Source organism: Crinia signifera, chromosome 1 (assembly GCF_055691185.1).
Source record: "Crinia signifera chromosome 1, ASM5569118v1, whole genome shotgun sequence".
In the NCBI taxonomy this organism is placed as follows: Eukaryota; Metazoa; Chordata; class Amphibia; order Anura; family Myobatrachidae; genus Crinia; species Crinia signifera.
The window spans coordinates 162,038,438-162,063,649 of NC_139217.1; the positions used below are offsets into that span (position 1 = coordinate 162,038,438).

The 25,212-nt window shown below is 44.6% G+C and overlaps 1 protein-coding gene across 1 annotated transcript in view; it reads right to left on the reverse strand.

The window, feature by feature from the left end:
- The window catches only part of ANTXR2 (ANTXR cell adhesion molecule 2), a 182,744-nt gene extending 169,438 nt beyond the window's left edge, over positions 1-13,306 (reverse strand). Inside the window, exons 1-2 of the mRNA XM_083175623.1 lie at positions 12,996-13,306; positions 12,572-12,719 (exon numbers count right to left, since the gene is read on the reverse strand). Of these exons, the coding sequence (XP_083031749.1) occupies positions 12,572-12,705 (134 nt within the window). The 5' untranslated portion in view covers positions 12,706-12,719; positions 12,996-13,306. The remainder of the gene's footprint in view (positions 1-12,571; positions 12,720-12,995) is intronic.
- Positions 13,307-25,212: the final 11,906 nt, after the last annotated feature.

Sequence of the window (25,212 nt, forward strand, 5' to 3'; positions counted from 1 at the left end):
ATTTAATATACACAATCCATAACTCCAACATGACCCATTCCAGGAGGGACAAAATCCTCTCTCCCTGGATTTCCATCTTAATTTATGATTACACTCACCTGTGTTGAAATTCCTTTAAAATAAATTAAATAATTCAACACAGGTGACGCCAATCATATATTAAGAGCGAAGTCCGGATACAGAGCATTTTGGCCCTCCTGCAATGGTTCAGGTCCAGGGGTCCCGCCATCTGTGTCGTATAATTCCATGTATGCCAACATGTGTGCTGTGTCAGGTCAGGGGTGCCACTATCTGTGCCGTATAATTCCTGTGGTGAGCTAAATCTGCCGTATAATTCCTGGGGTGAACCAAGTCTGCCGTATAATTCTTGGAGTACTGCCAAGTGTGCTGTATAAGTCCAGGGGTGATGCTAAGTGTGCCGTATCAGTCCAGGGTTGATGCTAAGTGTGCCGTATCAGTCCAGGGTTGATGCTAAGTGTGCCGTATCAGTCCAGGGGTGATGCTAAGTGTGCCGTATCAGTCATGGGGTGATGCTAAGTGTGCCATATCAGTCCAGGGTTGATGCTAAGTGTGCCGTATCAGTCCAGGGGTGATGCTAAGTGTGCCGTATCAGTCCAGGGGTGATGCTAAGTGTGCCGTATCAGTCCAGGGGTGATGCTAAGTGTGCCGTATCAGTCCAGGGGTGATGCTAAGTGTGCTCTATCCATTGTTTGTGCCACCCACTTAGCATAGTCATCCAGCTACCTTGGTGCAACCTTTTGGCTTAAAAACAACATTGTGAGGTGTGAGGTATTTAGGATAGACTGGACATTAATGGAAATTAATGTTATTGAGGTCATTAATAGCGTAGGAGGAAAAAAAAATAATTATTTGATTTAGCGATTTTATGGGTCTTAAAAAGAAAAAAAAATACAGATCCAAACCACTAAACACTGAATGGTGGTGTTTTGGAACAGATCCAGGTCCAAAAACACTGCCGTAGAAACAGATCCAAAACACGCTTCACAAAACACTAAAAGTGGCCGGTGCACATACCCATTTTCGACCCACATCAGTCACACAGAAAGGAAGCAGAAAGCATTTAACTAAATGCTATGCAGCGCAGCACAAGCTACATGACATAATCAGTAGCGCACGCAGGGGGGGTTTCTGAGTACCCAGAAACCCCCCAGGAGTCTAAGGTCCCTAGTCTGAAAGCTGAGGGTCTCCTCTTTCCATAGGTACAAGAATTAAAAAAATCGGCCCTTGGGAACCGGAGATATCTGACTTCAAAACAGTGGTCCCCATCCAAGCCTGTTAATTGCTCTTCCCAGTCAGATATTTCAGGTTCTGTCTGACATAAAGTTTTTCTGAGGGTATATTCCAAAAGCTGGGATTCTCCTTCTTTGATGGATACTAGTAGCTTGTCTCTACTGTTCCCAGAACCAGAGATATCAGCCTTCCAGCAGCTGGTTACTGCTCCAGCTCCACACACCTGGTATGTAGTTTTATATTCTCGTTGGCAGATTGCTCTGCCTCCTGAACTCTGATCCCCTAGTCCCCAATACCATTTGGTAGGTGGGATTCTGTAGTTTTTAATTCCATTAAAATCTAAGAAATGTATTTCCGGGAACTGGAGATATCTGCAGTCAAGCAAGTTGTCCTCCCACCAGAAAATTATGAATAATAAGCCCACTCCACTATACACCCCTCCTCTGCATATTAAACATCCTCTACCACCCTGGAAGTTATGTATCAGGGCCCCTTCATTCAGCCCAATGCCCCCTTCTCCCACCTCATCTCCCACCATCTGTGCAGTAAAGGGGTAATTAGTGTAAATTACTGATCCAGGCCCTACATGCTGAGGGGTTGATATAATACCCCCTACCACCCGCAGGACATCAAAGCTGGAGGATAGCATACATTGCTATGCCCAGGGGTCTACACTGCTGTTGATGCCCCTATATGTATATATATGTATGTATATATATATATGTATATATATATTTTATTATTATTATTTATATACATTTGGTCTATCTATAATACTTTAACTGACCTGGCATATACTGGGTCACCTAAGTGTCCATCTCCGTGCTTTGCTCCGCCCCTCTGGAAACCCCCTTCGGAAAATCCTGCGTTTGCCCCTGATAATATATGTATGGTCTCATTTCGTGCAATGAGTTTGAGTGTCGACCATGTCCATGTGGACCTTAAGCTTGTGTTGACCTATAGTATTTTGACCATTTTCAGCTGTCGCCATAGTCACTGTCAACCATTAGTGCTCAATCTATTGACTGTCGACCCAGGGACCGGATACAGTTAAATACAGAACATTAAAACCAGTGTGTACATACAACACATGCCTTTATTCTGAAAATAAGTAACTTTAATGGTACCAATAATCAGAACGGTATCTGGATGAGAGACAATGTATAGGTTGACAGGTACAAAAGGTCAATAGTGACGGTGGTCGACAGGTACAAAATGTCGACATCAAAATGGTTGATGCACAAATTTAGGCTCTTCATTACTTACTATCCACATGACCATCCATTGGGAATAGTAACCTGTGGCTAGGGAAGTGGAGCGAGCCACCATGCCTGAAGAATGGCCAGCAAAGCAAGCGGGCGACGGTGGCCAGATAACAGGAAAGATTAAACATTTGGAACAAAGTCGCCAACATGTTGACTGTTTGTATGTCGACCATTTGAACCTGTCGACCTTTTGTATCTGCTGATCTTTTTAGCACATGCTGACCTAATGCACATTGACAATGTTAATGGAGGCAGTTATTAGGTCAACACCATATGGTCAATCGATGAATCCATACACGAGTACTAACAAATTACATGTCTCTGTCACGGAACCTAATTCATGGGCCTAATTCAGACCTGACCGCAGGGCAAATTTGTTCTTAGAAAAACAATGTGCACTGCAGGTGGGGCAAATGTAGCATGTACTACACAAGCAGAAAACCTACACAAATAGCATTAAAATTCTATATTTAAGTTGTATTTATTATGCAAGTTGCATATATAAACAGATGGGAAATCAAAATAGTTGTAACAAATAAGACAATGTGGGATTTCAGTACTTCTCAGCTGCACTGAATTACATTTATAACTGTGTGAATTCATGGCAGTTCTAAGTACTTGGTGGACATTCATGTTTTCTCAGTGTTAGTGCTGTGTAATCCCTGTAAGATACACCATAAGTAAGTGCTTACACTGGAATTTATTCCTGAGAAACTGGGTGAGGTCATCTTCTAGAGACACACAAAGAAACAGAAGAGTTGAAAAAATCTACAGATAAAAAACACTTTGGGGGTGATTCAGACCTGTTCGCTAGCCTAGTGAGAAGGTAAATGCTGCCACGCCGAACGTCCTCCCCCCAGTGCTCAAATCCGCTCCATAGCATGCGAGCGGATGCGTTCACATACATATCCACTCGTGTGCAGCCGAACGAGAGATAGAGATCATTTGATGGTCGCTCACCATTGAATGAGTTCTCCACAGTTCGCAAAGAAAATTCAGCGTGGACTGACTTTTTCAGCTTACGCATCCCTACGATATAGGGGCGGGCACTGATGTCATGTGATGTCAGCCACCCACCCCAAGCAAGCATGGGTACGCCTGTGTTGGCAGGGGTATGCCTATCATAACACCCTGTGCGTCCCCCTGCTTCCAGTTTTTGATTTTTTTTAACCGAATCTCAACAGTCGACATGGACATCAGAACGTAGCACCGCATCTCCTCGGATGGCTCGCTGCTTCGGGCACGGTGCCTCACGCTGGAACTTCACCATATAAAGCCATCTGCAGTGGTGCCACAGACTTGCATTGAAGTATAGCCCACCGCAGCACCAATATATGGTGAGATATTCCATTGTAGCAATTGTTATTGTACATACACAGGGTATGACGTGTGGTCCATATGAAATTTGTTTTATTTATGTTTTATTTATGTTTTTGAAAATAAATTCATGTCATTTTTATTTTCTGCCTTGAACATCATTTAAGAAGGTTTCCCCTGACTAAACTTTTTTGTTGTACATCTTTGCTCTATAGGAGCTGGTGTGCTCCAGTCGGCACGTCAGCTCAAAAAAAAAGTGAAAAACCCCATGTCAACATAATGACCCTGTTGACCTAACCTCATGTTGACCTTCATGCAAGTTGACCTTTAGTGGTCGACATAATGCTTGTCAACCTAGTGACTATGGGCCTTATTCTAGTTCACTCTTTCTGACAAAATCCTTCTTAGATGGACAAAACCATGTGCACTGCAGGAGAGAGAGTTCGATTTAGGTGGGGTTTTATTTCAAAGTGAGATCTATATTGCAGTGTAAGAATAAAGCAGCCAGTATTTACCCTGCACAGAAACAAAATGACTCACCCAAATCTAACTCTCTCTGCACATGCTACATCTGCCTCACCTGCAGTGCACATGGTTTTGTCCATCTAAGAAGGTTTTTGTCAGAAAGAGTGAACTAGAATAAGGCCTTGGATACCGAATGAAAGAATTGGAGCTCTATTCTGCTGCTCAAACTCTTCTAGCCTTGGACAATGATTTAACCTGTAAGCATCCTTAGTCCTCTAAAATACTTTGATTCAAAGGGGATAAAGAAAAAGTAGCAGAGGAGGATTACTGGTCATGTCAGCTCCCAAAAAGAGCTGAAGAATAACAGACCTGCACTTGGACAAATCACAGACAAGTCACAAATACAGTTGCTTGCAAAACGTATCACAGCTTATCTTACACTTCTTTAAAGAGGAGCATTTCCCTCGGGATTTCATTCAATTAGCTGAAAGGCTCCACTCTAGCCTTCTGCATTATGTTTGTGCCTACATTACCAGCACTTACAACAATGAAACATTGTTTTTTTATTATTACCTAAATATCACGTAGAAACATCGCTTGTGATGCTACTGCACAGATCTTAATAATTGCTAAAGCCCCTTAAAACCCTTAAGCGCAGTACACATTAGATGTATATGCAAGATAACGACCAGTCATAACAACATTTTTGTGTATTTTGTTTAGTGTGTAGGCACTAAACATTAACACTGCGCACTCCCACGGGTTGTTAGCAATGTCCTCTGTCGCCTGTACATGCAGCTTAATCTAAAGATATCACCAAGGATAGCATGCTCTTGCATGTGGCCATTTATGATATATTTTGTAATATAGCTCACTGAGTATGCTCTATGGGGGTTATTCAGCATGGGTCGATAATTTCAGAAAACGCAAATTGAGCAACTATCAGTTGACTGCGTACGCACATCGTTTGCATTGCTCATGTGTGACTGCAGACTGCATGAAAATGCTTTGTAATCGCAATTCAGTCACAATTTGACTGACAGGAAGTCAGCATTTGAAGGCAGAAACATGTTGTTTTCTGGGTGTGTGTGAAAAAACACAGAAGTGTCCAGGTATTTTTAGGGTGAGTCTCTGACATCAGCGCAGCTGATGACCACTTCCAGCACTCAGTCGCAGATTAGTGGAAGCCTCAGGCCTACTCAAATTTTCACAGATGGCAGGTACTCTTCGATGTTCCAGAATTTACGAATGCTTGGTAATTAGCAAAGCCGTCGCAATTTTTCAATGGGAAGCTTTTTATCTAACCGCGCAATTTGTTTTCACTATATAAAAATCCATTCTGAATTGAGCCTGATAGAATTTGTCCAGGAGTTCCAGGAAGTTCAAGGGAAATCATGAGCAACATTGTATCATTTGCAGTGTTGTCTATTGTGTACCCAGCTTCATACATAGCAGAAAGGGGGAGGAGACATTAGATGTCCCTGATGAGAGAAAATCACTCAGCGCATACACATTGAGCGATGTTCGCCTTTCTGAGTGATTTCCGCAGGGGTGGATGACTTTCCATAGCAGGACACTATGGAAAGACGAGAAGCAGCCGTCAGCCATGATGTGGGAGAGCGCATCAGCGCTCATCGCTGCCCCATACACAATGGGTGGCTTTTGAGCTGGAAGCTTAAACGACACCCAGTGCATATGGGCCTTTATCTATTTTTTTATTTTTTTATTAAGGCTTTGTAACATAGCGGTACAGTATTGCAAATACATACAGAAGTAGATAGAACAATAATACAATTGCAGGATTGTGCAGAGAATTATGTTGTGTATTACCAACAAAGAAACATGGATTGTACAAATCTTTGAAAATGCAATAAAGCGTTTGATACACAATGTACTGGGTCTAAGTTGAGTTATTTGTCAGAATTTAAGAAATACACTGTTGATTTTAGCAGCTAATAAAGACTCATGGGCTGTACATATAAATAACAGTGGTCTCAGCATACATTACTACAGGCAATATGGTCATTTCACTGTCAACGAAATTCTCAAGGGTTACAAAGCTTATTGAAATGAGAGTATGTCATAATTGGGCAATAAAACATAACAAAAGTCTCCCCCGCTCTCCTCCCCCACCCAGGTCCACACAATTACTATCTATTATTTTTGTAAAGACTAAACAGCATACAATGTCTTGCATTGTGCACCTGTACAGTCATAAATGGCACTTCTCTATTCCCACAGCAATCATGTCTGACAAATTAGCCAACACGTTTACCTGTATTTGGTTAAAAGTAAAAGATTAACCTAGTAACCCTAACCTCTGCCTGTTTACCTGGCCCACTGCGTGTCCCCAACCTTTATATCACTGCTCCTGAACTAACAGACAGCATTCTTACATCACTCTTTCCACTGCCAGCTCCTGTACTCTGTTAATCTGGATTCAGCACGTATCACATGTATAATGGTACCAGGTGAGTTAACCAACAACCTGCCTGCATCCTCCTTTGTACCATCTACTGCCTGCATCCTCCTGTGTACCATCTACTGCCTGCATCCTCCTGTGTATCATCTACTGCCTGTATCCTCATGTGTCCCATCTACTGCTTGCATCCCAATGTGTACCATCTACTGTCTGCATCCTCCTGTGTACCATCTAATGCCTGTATCCTTCTATGTCCCATCTACTGCCTGCATCCTTCTGTGTACCATCTACTGCCTGCATCCTCCTGTGTACCATCTACTGCCTGCATCCTCCTGTGTACCACATACTGTCTGCATACTCCTGTGTACCATCTACTGTCTGCATACTCCTGTGTACCATCTACTGTCTGCATCCTCCCGTGTACCACATACTGCCTGCATCCTCATGTGTACCATCTACTGCCTGCATCCTACTGTGTACCACATACTGCCTGCATCCTCATGTGTACCATCTACTGCCTGCATCCTCCCGTGTACCATCTACTGCCTGCATCCTACGGTGTACCACATACTGCCTGCATCCTCCTGTGTACCATCTACTGCCTGCATCCTACTGTGTACCATCTACTGCCTGCATCATCATGTTGAAATGATAGCCATAATCTGATTGGTTGCTATGGGCAACATCACCTCTTTCTATTCCAGAAGCTTTAGTAACTTTACCCCTGAAACTCTAGGAAAAGGAAACTTGCTATAGATGAAGACATTGGAGCCGATTCAGACCAGTTCGCACAGGTCCGTACAGCCCCGTCCCCGATGTTGGGGGTCTGCGCATGCGCATAGCCGCTCATGCACATGCGCAAACCCCCGGAGCAAACGCTTTCTGAGAGTTCGCAAAATGCCCTGCCCCTGCCTGCTTGGAACGGGCAGATAATGTCACATGATGTCAGTGCCTTCCCCCCAATTTGCAGGATAAAATTAAGTCCCAGTTTACTGTTATCTACAAAGAGAGGAGAAATGCGAGCGCATGTGTATGAGTGCGCATCTGCTCGAATCGTGTCGTGGGGATTTGGCCGGCGAGGAGGGGAGGTGACGTGTGTTTGGCAGGTCAGCGTATTACACCTGCTCACTAGGCAGTGAATATACACTGAATCTCTCATCCTATTAAATCTCACCCATAGTGTCTGGGACAAACTATGTTGCCAAGCAAGGAGAGCAAATACTGTACATTGAATGTAGCCCATATACTGTATGTTAGACATCTTTATGTTTACACTGCAATTTAGGTTTAAGTTTAAACTCACCCCACTCTAACATCTAAAGCTCTCTGCACACATGACATCTGCCCCACCTGCCGTGCAATATGGTACTGCCAGGTGGTTGCTTTTTGATTTATTTATACACATGAATCTGGCCCAATGTCCAGATAGACTGTGTGTGAAATTTAATGGGATGAGAGATTCAGAAAGTGAGAGATTTGGTAAGAAATCTCCAATTTTTTTTAAAGTGGCAATCATTTACACTGCAAAATCAAAGTAGTTTTTCAGTGTAAATGATTGCCCTTTTTGAAAAAAACCTGGAGATTTCTTACCATGTCTCTCACTTTCTGATTCTCACATCCTATTAAATTTCACCCTGTGTATCAGTTTTTACCTCCAAAGTGAAAACACATTTTGTTGTTAGAGATTGCAGTCACCAATACAGCATATTGTACAACGTGGAAGCATTTTTTTTTTTTTTGCTCCAAGAATAAAAGTCAGCATATCCCAAATAAATTCTGTTTGGACAAAATGGTCATTTTAGGGCCAAGCAAAAAGACTTATCAGGCCAATTTATCTGCAACATACAAATTGCAACATCTGTGGTCAGCTTAGGCCTCAGACTGATTATGTACATATGTTCTGTCATCTCTGAAATGTTTGCCAACAAAACATCTACAATGTTCTAGAGCAGGGGTAGGACACGGTTTTCTCTACGCGTGCCAGACTATCAATATAATATTACAAAATAATGTTCAGAGTGCCACAACCATTACAACATATACTAACATGTCTAAAGGTAATAAATTAATACTAAGAATGTTAGTAGCTTCCCTTTCCTTTTCTGAAGGAGTATGTGTCATTGGGTCAATCTAATGTAGGTCTACATACATTGGGTCGAGACCCTTAAGTCGAAAGGCCATAGGTCGTCATCTATAAAATGTCATTAGTTTAGGTCATTATGGACTATAGGTCGACAGGGTCTTTAGGTCGATATGACAAAGATCGACATAAAAAAGGTTGACAGTGAAATTTTTTGTGTGTGTCTATGTTGTGTACTATGTCCCCTCACATGGCTCGCCATTCTTCGGGCACACTATTTTATTTTTCCTCCGTGTGGTATGAAAAACCACCTTTATTTGAAATAAATCTTTTTAAAAACCATGTCGATCTAAAGTATCTGTTGACCTATAATCCATGTCGACCTAAGCCATGTCAACCTTTTATTGGTCTTGACCTATGGCCTATCGACCTCAGGGTGTCGACCCAATATACATTACGTCAACGAATATAGGAATATAGGTCGATCCAACTAGCGTATCCCTTCTGAAGTCAGTTTGCTTAGATTAGGTCGCTAATTTCTAGCATGGAGACAAACTTATGCTTCAGCTCCTTCTACTGACATTTGAGAATGAGAAAGACTGACTTTGCGAAGCCTGTCTTAACATTAACAAGGTGCACTTTGTAGAAGTCGCAGAATAGCCTTGTTTTTTTGGGACTGTCCCCCATCCCACCCGGGACTGGCAGTGTCCCACGGTGGGGGTAGGGGTAGTTGGGTGTCCCACCTGTCTGCTGCTGCTCTGCGGAAAAGGCAGGGAAGAGGGGAATAGACGCTGTGCTCAATCATTCTTTTGTAAAAGTACTGCAGACAGTAATGCCCCTTTCAGACCGCACTTATTACCCAATATTTTGCCATTTTTTTACCGTTTCAAAACGGTAATATGTGCGGTCTGACAGGTCCAGAGTGAATTTACCATTTAAAAAAAAAACGGTATTTCAAAGTGGTAAAAAAAAGCAAGGTCCTACCCGTTTCAGATCTGTTTTTTTTTTGCAGTCTGAACGTGTCTGAAACGGTATTTAGGACCCAGGCAGCAGTGAGCACAAGCTGGTCCAGCTCTGTGCATAACTAATGAGCTGGACCCAGCGCAGTGAATATTTAATGAGCAGGTCCCCGCCCCCTGCACATGGAATGAGCGGGACCCGCTCCGTGCAGTGAATATTTAATGAGCGGGTCCCCGCCCCCTGCATATGGGATGAGTGGGGACGTACAATATATGCAAGGAGATATACTGTATACTGTATATACTCCATGCATACACCATACTTCAATGTCCCCTGACCCTTGATACAACTATATTTTTTTACTATGTACTTTGCCTTGTACTGTAAATTGTTGTTTTGTTTTTGCTCATTTATGCATTGTTAGGCGCTGCATAACCCTTGTGGTGATATAGAAATAAACAATAATAATAATAATAATAGACTAGACAGACAGCTACAGCCCAGCACACAGTACATATCATGAGACGGAAGTGCATAGATCAGGTTACTTTTATCAGTACCAGTAAGACCTCCACTCATACATTCCTTTATGGTATGGGATGGTATGGTATGTATAGTAAGCTTACGGATGTGTTGCATTACTACAGTAATTTATTACAGAAAAAGGAATGTCTTAACTCCATCATTACCATTACTGTCAACCGGCACAAAACTTCAAAACCTAGCCTCTACTTGTCTATAGGGCCCATTTACTACTGAACGTTTGTGGCTAATTCAGGGGTTATCCATAAAAATGAAGTACACGCAGAATGTATCTAGGATGAACCACAGCAGGAATCTGTGATCCCTGCTGCAATCCCTCCTGCCCTGCCGGCAGCTGCATCCCCAATAGCTTTCTAGGGGGGATGCGATGCTGCCCAATGTATCAATATTGGGCAGCATTGCATCAGGTCCTGGGGCTACCACCATTCTGAGATGGTGGTAGCCCATTGTAGCCTATGGGTTATAGACCGCACTGCTGCCTAGCAGGGGTCAGCTGGGACTCAGTGCTAACCGTGCATGCGCAGACCCCCAGCACCTTTTGATGCAGATCGCAAGGGCGGGTTACTTTCTATGCCCCTGTCCCTGCAGGGACATACATCCCACCGATAGGGTCACATAGATCCCGCCCAGATCGCACTACAAATTCAATCCTATAGTAAATGGGCCCATATAACATCTAACTATATACTTTTCTTCTTTCAAATGCACCCTCACTTAACCTCTTCATTACCTGTCCCCAAACCTAACATGATTTTTTTTTTAATTCTATTTATTTTTATTTATTTTTGAATTCTGCCTTGTAGATCTATCTTCTCAACAGTTCACAGTCTGCCCCTATGGCAGCACGGACAGTGTAATGGTTAGCAATACTGCCTCACAGCACTGAGATCATGGATTGGATTCCCCCACTGTGCGGAGTTTGCATATTCTCCCAATGCTTGCGTGGGTTTCCTCCGGGTACTCTGGTTTGATCCCACAATCCCAAAATATACAGGTAGGGTAATTGGCTTCCAACAAAAATTAACCCAAGAGTAAATGTGTGTGCATGTACATGTGGTAGGGAATATAGATTGTAAGTTCCACTGGGACTGATGTGAATGCTCATATAGTCTCTGTAAAGCACTGCGGAATATGTGTGCGCTATATAAGAAACTGTTAATAAATAATAATAAATAATATAACCTTCATCCAATACCGTTTTTTTTTTCATCTGCTCCTCTTTCCTATTGTTTGCACATTAACCCTTTGAGTGCCAAGTGAATTTGTCAAAATAGGTGTGAAAATTGTCAAGCAAACGTGTTTTCATCATAATGACCTGTAAGGTTTACCTCATATAGGAAATATAATCTTTTTTTTTTTTTTTACACTACATTTTTATTTGAATTTATATAACAAATGTGAGTGACACTGGCATCTTTAGCAGATATTTTGCACATTGCTCACAGAGATGTTGGCACTCAAAGGGTTAAAGGCAACACTGTGCTAGTTATAAATAGTGCTCACATAAGGATACATTGGCAAAAGGTTCTAAAAGTAAAGAGTGGGCATGTGGCCCATACCAACCAATCTGATTCTTGCTATAATTTCTCTGTTGCATAGTAGAAAATGATAGACAAAATGGTTAGCATTACTGCCTCACAGCACTGAGGTCATGGGTTTGTTTCCCACCATGGCCCTAACTGTGTGGAGTTTGTATTTCTTCTGATACTCCGCTTTCCTCCCACAATCCAAAAATATACTGGTAGGTTAATTGGCTCATAACAAAATGAACCCTAGAATATCTGTATGTGCGTGTACATGTGGTAGGGAATATAGATTTTAAGCTGCACTGGGGCAGGGACTGATGTGAATGTTCTAATATTCTTTGTGGAATATGTGTGCGCTATATAAGAAACTGTTAATAAATAATATAAAAAAATAGGATATTACTATTCTGCCACCTACATTTTGGCCTGTGCCAGGGTGACTTCTGTGAATGTGCATGTGGAGTTTTTACATCAGTCATACTCAGTCCAGAAATATGATGCAGGATGGCGTGACAATGGAGGCTTAATGCCTGTTCAGTGTCAAAACATCTGCCTGACCTCTTGTGCACTCAGGGAGTAGTGGAAATCTGATCAACACACACACACAATGAGATCAGCATAGCAGAGGGAGGATGCTTCAACTCTACCAACAATGTAAGCACAGCAGCCTGGTAACCACTTCATAGCCAGATCATTGCTGCATCCTCCCTCCTTCCCCCAGGCCCCTGCTCTCAGCACTCACTTGTCCAGCACAAAGTACAGATCGAAGGCTCCTTGGCAGGACGGCTCATCATCAGCCACAGCAGGACGACATATAGAAGACAGCAGGGAGAACATCAAGAGCCCAGGGAAAAGTCCAGCCCTGCAGAACTTCATCTTTTCTTATAGCACTGTGAATAATAAAACAACTGCTTTAATGACAGTCCTGGGACTCCTTTTTCTGGAGTACAGCCTTTTTTCTTGTCACAGCGTTACTCTAGCTATTGCACATTGTATATCTTTGCACTGACACATTTGTTACATGTATATTATGACATAGTCATTTACTTCCTCTGTCCCCAGGACATCCTGGCAATAACATTGCCCCTTTCTCAGTTGCTCTTTGTGTATATACGCCCTCTTCTCTATATGTCAGTGTGCCAGTATGTCATTCTCTTGTACTTTACCCTGTTCTTTATGCTCTTGGGTGTCCCCGGCATATGTCTTATTCAAATCATAACACTGCTCTCTCGCGTTGCAGATCCACGCCGAGTCTTTCCTTTCAACCCACTCCAGGCTGCACACGTTTGGCTTAGATGGCAGAAGTTTGGGGTCTTCCCTTGTTCCTTTCAGTTGGTGTCTCCTAGGGCTGTTCTCTTGTTTTTCACCCTTATATAGAAGAAGAGGGACGGCAAGAAGAAATCTCTTTCTAGCCTGCGGTTTGCTATAAGATGTGTGTGCTGTGACTGAGCATGTGTGTGTGCCTGGAAGGGGTGGGGATTACCCAGTCAGCATACAGCCAGAATTATTACTAACACAGAAAACTTTGCTCTGCTCTGTTAAACTTTTTAAGGACAAAACTGAGGGCTGCTGGCAGCACAAGTAACACCTCTCTCCTAGATCTGTGGAAGAATTGGGACTCAGCTCCTGGGCTGTACATACAGCATGGATAAACCTACTATAAAATGGCTAAAACAGAATAGTGCATAAACTAGTCCAAGGACCTTTGTTATAAGAGTAAGCACATGTATTCCAGCTGCTGATTTGTGGAGTGGAGTCAATGGGGTACATTTACTAAAGTGTGAGTTTTTACACGTGAGAGATGTTGCCCATAGCAACCAAAAGAAATTTAGGGTGATGTCCCACTTTATAGTGCATTGTTAATTTTATACTTTTATTATGCCAACATACTAATTGTGCCAAGCATTTCTTAAACACACTGTGCCTTAAAAGTGCTTATACAGTATACACAGTATGGCAAAGAGTGTAAGATCCACATTGTGCCCATCTGTGCCTGCCAACCAGTGCCCACATACACATATTGCCTATCTGTATCCATGGTAGTGAGTATATTATGTTGACAGTTATAATGTCGACATTCATTGCATCAACATGAGAATGACAACATGTGAACAGAAATTAAGGGGGACATTTACCAAAATGGATTCGTAGAAAAAAGGTGTATTCGTAGGGAGAAATACACCTTTTTTTTACGAATTTGTATTTTTGGGATTTACAATCCCGAAAATACAACAATTCGTATTCCTAAAGATGGAACATTCGTATTTGTATTTACAAATACGAATGTGTACACCATCGATAGAATACGACAGAAATCACCATTCAAAAGAATAGTGGTTCCTGATGTACTAAGCAGCCGTACTGATAATACGGCTGCTAAGTGGTGTAAAACACCCACGCAAATACTACAGGAAAATACACCTTGCTTTCCCTGTCGTATTTGCTTTAAGCCTGCACGGATCAGTCAGATCCGTGCAGGCTTCAGTGTAAAAAAATAGAAAAATTAAATAATAAAAAAAAAAAAACAGCGTGGGGTCCCCCCCACAGCTGTAACCAGCACCAGGCTGAAGGAGCCGGGGCCGGTAATTAAAAATCAGGGAACCCGACAAATAGGGGTTACCCGATTTTTAACAACCAGCCCCAGGCTCCAGGTCCGGGGCTGGTTCCCAAAATACGGGGGACAAAATGACTAGGGGTCCCCCGTATTTTAAGAACCAGCCCCAGGCCAAACCAGCCAGCCGTCACAGCCGGGGGACACTTATGATATAAGGTCCCGCGGCCAAAACATTAACCCTACCGACCAGTCAGCCTGGCCAGGGGCCCTGGGGGAGTGGGGACCCCCCCAATGAAGGGGTCCCCCCCCTCCAGGACTTACCTGACCAGGCTGAAGCCTGGTGCTGTCCTCGATGCCCCTGGGCGGTGGGCATCGAGCTGATTCTGGTGTAAAAAATAGAATAATCTATTGTCTAATACTGGGGCACTATGAGTCCCAGCAAGCCTCCCCCGCAAGCTGGGACTTGGAGAACCACAAGTCCCAGCCTGCGGGGCATTAATGGGCCCGCTGGGTCTTGTAGTGCCACAGTATTAAAAATAGTACAATAAAACACACTGACACACATTTAAAATAAAACTTTAATACATACAAAGCCCACACACAGGGGCATAGCTAAGGGTTCATGGGCCCTGGTGCGAAAGGTCAGCTTGGGGCCCCCCTACACACAACAAAATTAAAATCTCTGTCTGTTTATATTTTAATACTCTATTTGTAATCTCCCATATGTATTTCGCTTCAAAATATGGCTGATTCCTCATACCTGTAAATCAATTCTGTCTCCATACCCCTATACCCACCACACACACTACTCCCCCTGTCCACTCACATACGCCCCATATCCTTACATAACCTATTTCCCATGTGTTCCCAAATACACCCCATACCCTCTACCCCCAACATACCCTACTCACCCTAATCTCCTACAAACACTCCATATACCACTACCCCAAACACATCCTGCACTTCAGCTCTCGTCCCCCAACAATCCCCCCAATAACCCTCAATCCCCACCACACACACCCCATTCTACCCACATACAGCACAGGAGCCCTGCGGAAGCAAGTTCTCACCTGTGAGCTGTAATGGCATCACACTGCTGTCTCCCCAGGTACAGCTGCTCCTCATCTTCTATAATTGCACCATGTGCTTTTCCACCCCAGCTCCCGTGCATCCCGTTACTGCCGCTGGCTGGTTGGTGAAGAGGGGGAGGGTCGGCAGTCGGCACCATCCTGTTTCCTGTTACTGTGCAGGGGGTTGTAGGCTGGGCTCACGGACCCCCAAAGCTCATGGATCCCAAGCGCACTACCAGGGGTCGGATGGGAGCCAGTGAGAGGGGCGGGCTCGCCTCCCAGCGGCACAGCTCCTCTGCATGCTGCTGTGGCTGCGGCGCTGCCAGTAACTGCGCTGAACGGCGGAGGTGATTTATAGCCCCCCCTCTGTTCCTATCCATTACGGCAGCAGCGCTCTCCTCTCTCTCCCTGCTGCCGCTGCTAGCACAGAGCGGCAGCAGGTCCACTAACTTCTGCCGCTGCTCTCCCCAGGCTCAGAGCGGAGTTAAGGCGTACGGCACACAGGGAGGGCAGGGATGCAGTGGCGGGGGTTGGGCCCCCTGGCTCAGGGGCCCGGTCGCAGGTGCGACCGCTGCGACCCCTGTAGCTACGCCACTGCCCACACATACTAATACTTACCTATCTTCTTTCCATAGGTAGCCCTGGTCCTGATGTCCTGCAGTCCTGTGTCGGCGTTCTTCTTCATGTCGACATCCTTCTTCAAGTCGACGTCGCTGTTGGCGATGGCGTCCGGAGTCTGACGAAATCCATGGAGGAAGCTGTGGAAGGAAACCATATTCACCTGTCCCGGGGCGACATAGTCCAGGTAAGGGTCTTTGCAAAAAAAAAAAAACGAGAACGCGAAACCAGCCGGACAGCAGGGAGCCGCACGGTGTTTGTGTACATCGTGCGGCTCCGCCTCCCGAATGCCGCTATTGGCCGCCTTGCGGCCTAGCGGCCAATCAGGAGTGTGTTTTATTGTACTATTTTTAATACTGTGGCACTACAAGACCCAGCGGGCCCTTTAATGCCCCGCAGGCTGGGACTTGTGGTTCTCCAAGTCCCAGCTTGCGGGGGAGGCTTGCTGGGACTCATAGTGCCCCAGTATTAGACAATAGATTATTCTATTTTTTACACCAGAATCAGCTCGATGCCCACCGCCCAGGGGCATCGAGGACAGCACCAGGCTTCAGCCTGGTCAGGTAAGTCCTGGAGGGGGGGGACCCCTTTATTGGGGGGGTCCCCACTCCCCCAGGGCCCCTGGCCAGGCTGACTGGTCAGGGGGTTAATGCTTTGGCCGGGGGGACTTGTATAAAAAGTCTCCCCCGGCTGTGGCATTACCCTGCTGGCTGGTTTGGCCTGGGGCTGGTTCTTAAAATACGGGGGACCCCTAGTCATTTTGTCCCCCGTATTTTGGGAACCAGCCCCGGACCTGGAGCCTGGGGCTGGTTGTTAAAAATCGGGTAACCCCTATTTGTCGGGTTCCCTGATTTTTAATTACCGGCCCCGGCTCCTTCAGCCTGGTGCTGGTTACAGCTGTGGGGGGGACCCCACGCTGTTTTTTTTTAAATTTATTTTATTTTTTTCTATTTTTTTACACCTTGCAGCCTGCACGGATCTGACTGATCGGTGCAGACTGCCTGTACGAATTCGTATTAGCAGCCGTATATATGTGCCGCTAATACGAATGGTTACACCATCGGAGGGTTACAAAGCAGTCGTATATGACTGCTTTGTAATTCCCCCTCCGGAACACGACTTTGCATATGACTGAAACAGTCGTATGCAGTCGGAGGGGAAATACCAATACGAAAAACTAGGTTTTTCATATTGGTAAATTTCCCCCTAAATGTCGACATGTTAGAATGTGAACAGATTATCCCTGGTGACCCCTGAAGGTACCTGCTTCTGGCAGCTCCAGTGGCATCTTCCAGCCCCTGGCGCATGGGTGATTACTTTCTTACTATCCCTATGCTTACCCATAACCCTTTCTCTAGTGCCTAACCCTAACCTCTCCCACCCACCTTCAGCCTAACCCTATTCTTCCCCATGCAGCCTAATTCTAAAAAAAAGAAACAATATAAATTGAAAATGAAGGGGAAAGGTCTCCTGGGAAATTAGCCACAAACAAATCAAAATGGAGCAAAGAAACAAAAAGAGAGAAGCGGTTAGAAGAGGGTAGCAGCTGGTCCTGGAGAAAAGCATGACTTTAAAGTGTAGTACATATGATATACAAAAGGAAGGTGTAGAGCATGTAGGTGAAACACTGGTTTGCAGGAATCTATGACCTGCAAACCGGATTTGTTCTAGGGAACAGGATTGCCACCTAGCAACAGCAGTTGGGTTAGGCAGCAAGCCTCCCGAAAATGTTGAGGGAGAGGAAATGAAATTTTTTTCACTTACCTCTCCCTATACAGCTACAGCGCAGCTGGGGGCACGCACACATGAGCGCGCCCTCCAAGCGCTGGTCAGATTTTTTCGGAAGCTCACTGGTGGCAACCTGTCCTCCAAGTATATGAGAAGGTATCTATGACCTTCTAGCTTGGTTTTACTCCTGGCAAATACCTAGGTAAGGAACGACACAAACCAGTAATGCCTTGAAACAAGAGAAAGGTTTATTAAACTGAAAAACCGGCAGCCCTTCTGAGTAACTGGGCTAACTAAATGGGTTGACGATCCTTCTGTAAGGATGATTGAATTCCTTAAGACTGAACTTGAAACAGGTAAGTAAACTGGTGACGCATGAAGATTAACTGCAGACTGTAGGATGTAGTTTACTTCTGGTCCTTATTGGCAGCTGCTTGCGGCTTCTTTTGGTCCCTCGGAGCGCCTTATGGGAAAAAGGAGGACATTTTTAGTATCCAATTTATTAGAGGAAACACCAGACTTAGCGACATTTGGTGCAAACCAAGGGTGTGCGGGTACCTAGCTGTTGCTAGGTGGCAATCCTGTTCCCTAGAACAAATCCGGTTTGCAGGTCATAGATTCCTGCAAACCAGTGTTTTGTTCTTCGGGAGGCTTGCCACCTAGCAACAGCAGGTGGGCAGACTACCACATACCTGGTGGTTGCTCTGAGAAATTCGATCTTTTGAAGATCAGTTGGTCTCCAATAGTGCTTTGCAAAGGTACGGGCAGAGGACCATCTTGCTGCTCACATAATCGATTGCAGAGGAATGCCTTTAGCAGCTGCTCTAGTAGCAGCGGCTCTCCGCAGGGAATGGCTTTTGAATTGGTCAGTATCTATACCCGCTTGTCTCATAGAAGGGTCAAGCGGGACGAAAGGGTTTTCTACAGGTGATGAATAGCTGCGAGATGTTTTCTCTAACAGGTGCCGTTAAGGCAAAGTACGATTCTAGACATGATGATATGCAAATATTGGAGTCGGTGGAATCTTCGATGACATCAAATTCCACTATTGGGGTATTAAAGGAAGAGGTTTTTGTATGCCCTTTCAGGATGATATGGTATCCTGTTGGAGTACATGACAACCATGGATCTTCGATGTGTATGAGGGTTAGCTCGGCCCCTCTTGCTGCTATGGCCAGGGCTAGTAGGGATGCTAATTTACGAGAAAGTAAGCTGATGTCGTCAACTGTATCCTGGGAAGACCAGAAAGTTAAGAATGGCTCAATGTCTCAGGTATTAGAATATTTTGGTGTGAGGGGTCTGAAAAGGTGGATACCTCTTAGTAGTCGGAGGTAAAGTTTGTTACTTGTTAGGTTAGGAAACAAAATGGCCAAAGCGGAGCCATATGACCTTATGGTAGCTGAGGCTAACCCTGACTGATATTTAGATGCCAAGAAATCCAGGGCTAAGTGGAGAGGTGAGCCCCGAGTTTGTAAGCTATGTTGGCCTCTCCAGAGATCGAATTCTTTATAATTGCACAGTATCTGGATCTAGTGCGTGGTCTTAAGGACGCATTAATTAGTGCCCTTGTGGGTGATGCTAGGGCTAGGTCGGTTAGCAACCCAGTAATATTGCCACTGAGTCTGAGGCTAGCTCGTTTAGTTGGCCGGGGATTTAAGATGCCACTAGGATAATCTCCCTCTGTGTTGCCCATTCCCAAATCTCTAGGGCTTCCCTGCACAGGGAAATGGATTTTGTGTTTATATATGACACCGCTGTCGTATTGTCTAGGTACAGCTGTATGCAGGTGTTCGTCATGTGATTGAGAACTAGAGCTTTCATGGCCAGTTTCGCTGCCCGTAATTCCAAGATGTTTATAAGCATCTGGGCTTCTTCTGCTGACCAGACTCCCCGGACTGCTTTGTCTTGTGAGAAGCTTTCCCAACCTGTTAGGGATGCGTCTGTAGTAATTGTCATAGATGGTGGGGGATCTATCAGAGGACGAGGAGGAGGGATAGGAAGAGTGTTCCAATGGGACAGCTCTGTCTTTGCTTTCCTGGACAGGAAAATCGTATCTGTCCATGTATAATGTGCGTGTAATAGAGACCTGAGGAGACCCTGCATCTCTCTGCACATAAGGAGAACATGGTGAAAACCCGGGGACATGGCGATCATATTCCCAATGATTGCAGCTAAATCCCGTAGGGTTAGTCTGCGTTTCTTTAATGTATTGTGGATGTAAGTCTGTGTATCTAACCATTTCTCTGGAGGGACTGCCAGGGAGAAAGAATGAGTATCCTGGTTGAACCCTAAGAATGTTATCGTTTTGGTAGGATTAATGATGGACTTCTGGGTGTTTATAGTGAAGCCCAAGGTGGACAGGAGAGATAAAATTATGTCTCTGTGTTTTATCAAGGTATTGATGTCCTGGATGACATGTCATGTCCAGATCCACCCCCTACTCATTGCTTACTGCGCCTGTCAGCTGTCAATCAAATGACTAACAGGCAGTAGCACCACCCCTTCCTTCCCTCTTCTCAGTGTGCTGTGCCAGTGCCACTGCCAGTCCTCAACACTCCGCCCCCTCTATCTCCTCCCCTCTTCTTCTTCTTCTTCCATCTCCTCCTTCTCTCCCCCCTTTCCCTCTCAGTCACGAGGGGGTGTTATGGCATCCTCAACATCCTGTCTATGCTGATAGAAGAGGAGGGACTGCACAAGAGTTAAACAGCAAAAGAACAGTAAGTCTTTTATTATACATGGTTAGAACAATTTTTTTAATAATTGTAGATTTTTTTATATTAATTTAGATACTTTTTAAATAAAGGGCTGGGTTATGTGCCTCAAGGGGGCCATACACGCTGCAATAGCAGTATGCGATGCGATGTGCGCTCCTGCGGGCATCGCATCGCACAGTACAAAAAGTATGTTCTGCACATACTTTTTGTACTGCTTTCGGATCGCATCGCACACACATTGCATGCATGCCGTGCGATGTGATCTAGCCCATAACGTATGCAATTCTCGCAGCCTGTATGGGCACCTTTAGTGCCTGCAAAATTTTGCGGACACAGCACTGAGACGGTGTATGCATACATCTACATGCACCCGAGATCCTCCATAGGATCGCATGTTGCATACACTCCAACAATCGGGCTGCAGCTTGTTGCAATGGAATGTGAAAGAGCGCAAATTTTATGATTTGCAGGAGGGCGCTGGACACCCTAGCACCGGCCCTGCTGGTGCATCAGTAATATGACAGCCTTCATGACCCGTGTAAATGTGTAGGGTGCACATGAGAGGCCAAATACCATGACCATGAGAAATCGTGGGATGGACCGATATAGAATGGAAAGCCTCTTTCAGGTCTATCTTTATGCAGAAGTAGTCCCTTGTCAGGATATATGGAATGTCTGAAATGCCTTCCATACGAAACCTTTTGGTTTTTAGGTATCTGTTTAGGCCTTTGACATTTAGGGGGAAATTTACCAATATGAAAAACCTAGTTTTTCGTATTGGTTGTTTCCCTACGACTGCATACGACTGTTTAAGTCGTATGCAAAGTCGTGTTCCGGAGGGGGATTTACAAAGCAGTCAGATACGACTGCTTTGTAACCCTCCGATGGTGTAATGATTCGTATTAGCGGCCGTATATACGGCTGCTAATACGAATTATTTCTAGCAGTCTGCACGGATCAAGTCAGATCCGTGCAGGCTACAGTGTAAAAAAAATAGAAAAATAAATAAATAAAAAAAAAAACCGGCGTGGGGTCCCCCCCACAGCCGAAACCAGCACCAGGCTGAAGGAGCCGGGGCCGGTAATTAAAAATCAGGGAACCCGACAAATAGGGGTTCCCCGATTTTTAACAACCAGCCCCAGGCTCCAGGTCCGGGGCTGGTTCCCAAAATATGGGGGACAAAATGAGTAGGGGTCCCCCGTATTTTAAGAACCAGCCCCAGGCACAACCAGCCGGCAGGGTAATGTCACAGCCGAGGGACACTTATAATATAAGGTCCCGCGGCCAAAACATTCTCCCTACCGACCAGTCAGCCTGGCCAGGGGCCCTGGGGGAGTGGGGACCCCCCCAATAAAGGGGTCCCCCCCCTCCAGGACTTACCTGACCAGGCTGAAGCCTGGTGCTGTCCCCGATGCCCCTGGGCGGTGGGCATCGGGCTGATTATGTTGTAAAAAATAGATAAACCATTGTTTTTTACTGTGGCACTACAAGTGCCAGCAAGCCTCCCCAGCAAGCTGGGACTTGGAGAACCACAAGTCCCAGCCTGCTGGGCATTAAAGGGCCCGCTGGCACTTGTAGTTCTACAGTTAAAAAAATAGTGCACAAAACACACTGATACACTTTTAAAATAAAACTTTATTACACACAAAGCCCACACATACTAATACTTACCTATCTTCTTCCCATAGGTCGCCCTGGTCCTGTGTCGGCGTCTTCTGGTCCTGTGTCGTCTTCTTCCTCCATGTCGACGTCGCTGTCGGCGATGGTGTCCCCGTCCGGATCCGACGAAATCCATTTGGGAAGCTGTATTTTTGGGATTGTAAATCCCGAAAATACAAATTCGTAAAAAAAAGGTGTATTTCTCCCTACGAATACACCTTTTTTCTACGAATCCATTTTGGTAAATGTCCCCCTTAGTACAGGTCTTACAGAGCCGTCTTGTTTTGCTATAGGGAACAAGTGGCTTGTCCAGCCCGAAAGTGCTGGGTTTGCTGGTTCTATTTTCCCCTGGCTCAAGGCTAATGCCAAAACCTCGTCTAGTCGGGGGCTGCAATTCCTTGAACAAGGAATGCGATTAAACTGGTGTGGGAACCGAATTAGAGGGAGGTTCAGCCCAAGTCGAATTGTTTTTAACAACCATTTGATTGAGGAATTGTTTTCCCATTCCGCATAGGCTTGGCCCAGAGTTTTGTTAAATGTGGGGTGTGTGGGTACACTTACCGTAATTTCGGCCTCTTTTGGAGCTGTTCCAATTATTTCCTGCCGATGTTCTGGGGTTATCACCCGGATCTGTTACTGAAACCTCCAGTCTGGGTTCTTCTTGTGCCCTGGTATTCTCGGGATGGACCTGCGGGTCTCAAAGTCTGCCCCCCTTGGTTAAAGGGCCTCTTGAAGTGTTCACTCCCTTTTTTGAGGTCAGAAAAGGATTTATGTGCTTTATGGCGAATTTTTACCTCTTCTATAAATTGGGGGCCGAAAAGGTCAGCGTTATCTAGATTGGGGAATTCTAGTGACTTAGGGGCCAAGTCTGCCAGACCCGCTGTAGTGAGTCATCTGGATCTGCGGGTATTGGTAATATGGTTAAAGGTCTGGCCTATAATCAGTGTTGCTCTGCTAATAGCTTTCAGAAGAGCCATTTTAGATGCTACCAGTGCATCTAGGGAGACGTTAGATTCTCCTTCCCTCTCTGCCTTATCTAGCGCATATAATAGCGGCCCAGCTGCGTCTGCAATTTTGTATTGTATCTTTTTAAGGTACGGTCAGTAGTGTCATTCTGTCTTTTTTCACCCACTATGGACATTAGTGCTGGGTCAATACCAGGCACAAATAGCGCGGGTACGTCTGGTAACCCTGTATGAGAGCGCAACACTAACTCAGCTTCCTTAATCAGTGCTGCTCTGAATGCTAACTGAGCAAACTTCTGTACCTCAGAGTTTTGTTTTAGTGCCCAGTGGGTAGCATATAGCTTAGGTGGAGGTGTCTTCCCTGCAAGAGCCACTCTAGCCATTTGAATGTCACTATTATCAATACCGATATTAATATAACCAGATGAACAATAAGTGAAGTGCGCAGTTTACGTACTATGTCCGTAAACTAATACCTTTTACTCCTAGCTACGAGCGTACCAAGTGTAGCGCAGCGTAGCAAACCTTTGTCAGTGCTAGCAGCACGCTATACAGACGCCAACAAGGCGGTACACTTTCTCAGTACCAAGTACTCAAACCGGTGTATACATGTAAGGATTGTTTCCTTATTACCCTCTGTCGCTTAGAGCGAATAAACACCAAGACACAGTCTTAAATAAAGGGATTTAGTCCCTATATTATATTTCAGTCCCTAGAGCAGTGGTTCCCAAACTTTTTCAGTCCAAGGCACCCTTTGGGTCTCCATGACTTTTTCAAGGCACCCCTAAGCCAAAATAATTACCGAACTGTTCCTTTTTTAAAGTAGTTAATGCTAAAATTATTATTAACTTGTTTGTAAAAATAATAAACATAAATTCAAGAAAAAAAACATATTTCTTTAATTTGATTTCTTTCAAAGAACAATTGACAGCACTCGTTAACAGGAATAACATCAAACAAAATAAACAACAATAAGAGGCAGTTATTAAAGAGTGATCAACAATTACAACACTTATTAATGGGATATGTGGGCCTGTTGTGCACTACACAACTTTTCAAACCTTGGGATCAGCTTGGACACGGCCACCCTCATTTCCTGTTCCACATTGATTTTTGAACGATACTTGCTTTTAATTACAGCAACTGCTGAAAACCCGGCTTCACACAAATATGTTGTTGCAAAAGGAACAAGAATTTGTTGTGCTTTAGCACTGAGCATCGGATATTCATCTTTAATGGATATCCAGAATTCTTGAAGTCCCATGCCGCTGAATTTTGCTTTCAAGGTCTTGTCACAGGAAAGCTCGATTAGTTTTTCTTCTTCTACAGAAGTAAATTCCGTTGGGGCGCTAGTATTGAATGGATCTTGGATCCATCCAAACTTTTCCATATTTTCAGGAAAATATTTTTCAAACCAGTCACTGAGGTTTTTTAGGTGCTGCTCAAAAACTGATTTAAGTTCATGTGTCAAACAAACATCATTGGATGTGACAAACTGATGCAACATGGGGAAGCAGTCATCGTAACTGTCTTCATTTAATTTTCTTCTCCAAAGAAACAATTTTTTCCTGAATGCTGATACCTTCTCTGAGAGTTTGAGAATGTGGGTGTTGTTTCCCTGCAGTGAGATATTCAGTGCATTCAGTTTATCAAAGATATCACAAAGGTAGGCTAACTTGGACAAAAAAACAGTATCCACGTAATTATTGGCACACTCGTGTTCTTCTTCCGCAAGATATGAGTACAGTTCCTGGTGTAATCTAAAAACACGAGAAAGTACATTGCCACGGGAGAGCCATCGTGAGCTGCAGTAGTACAACAAAGACGTGTGCTCAGAGCCCATATCCTCACACAGTTTTCTAAAAAACCTTGCCTTCTGTGGCCGAGTCTTTATAAAATTTACAACTTTCAATACACTTTCCATCACTGCATTCAGTGGAGGACTCAGATGCCTTGATGCAAGCGCTTCCCTGTGGATAATGCAGTGGGTCCACAGTGCATCAGCTGCTTTGCTTCGTATGAGTGCCTGCAATCCTCCATAACAGCCAGACATAGAACGGCCACCATCAGTACAG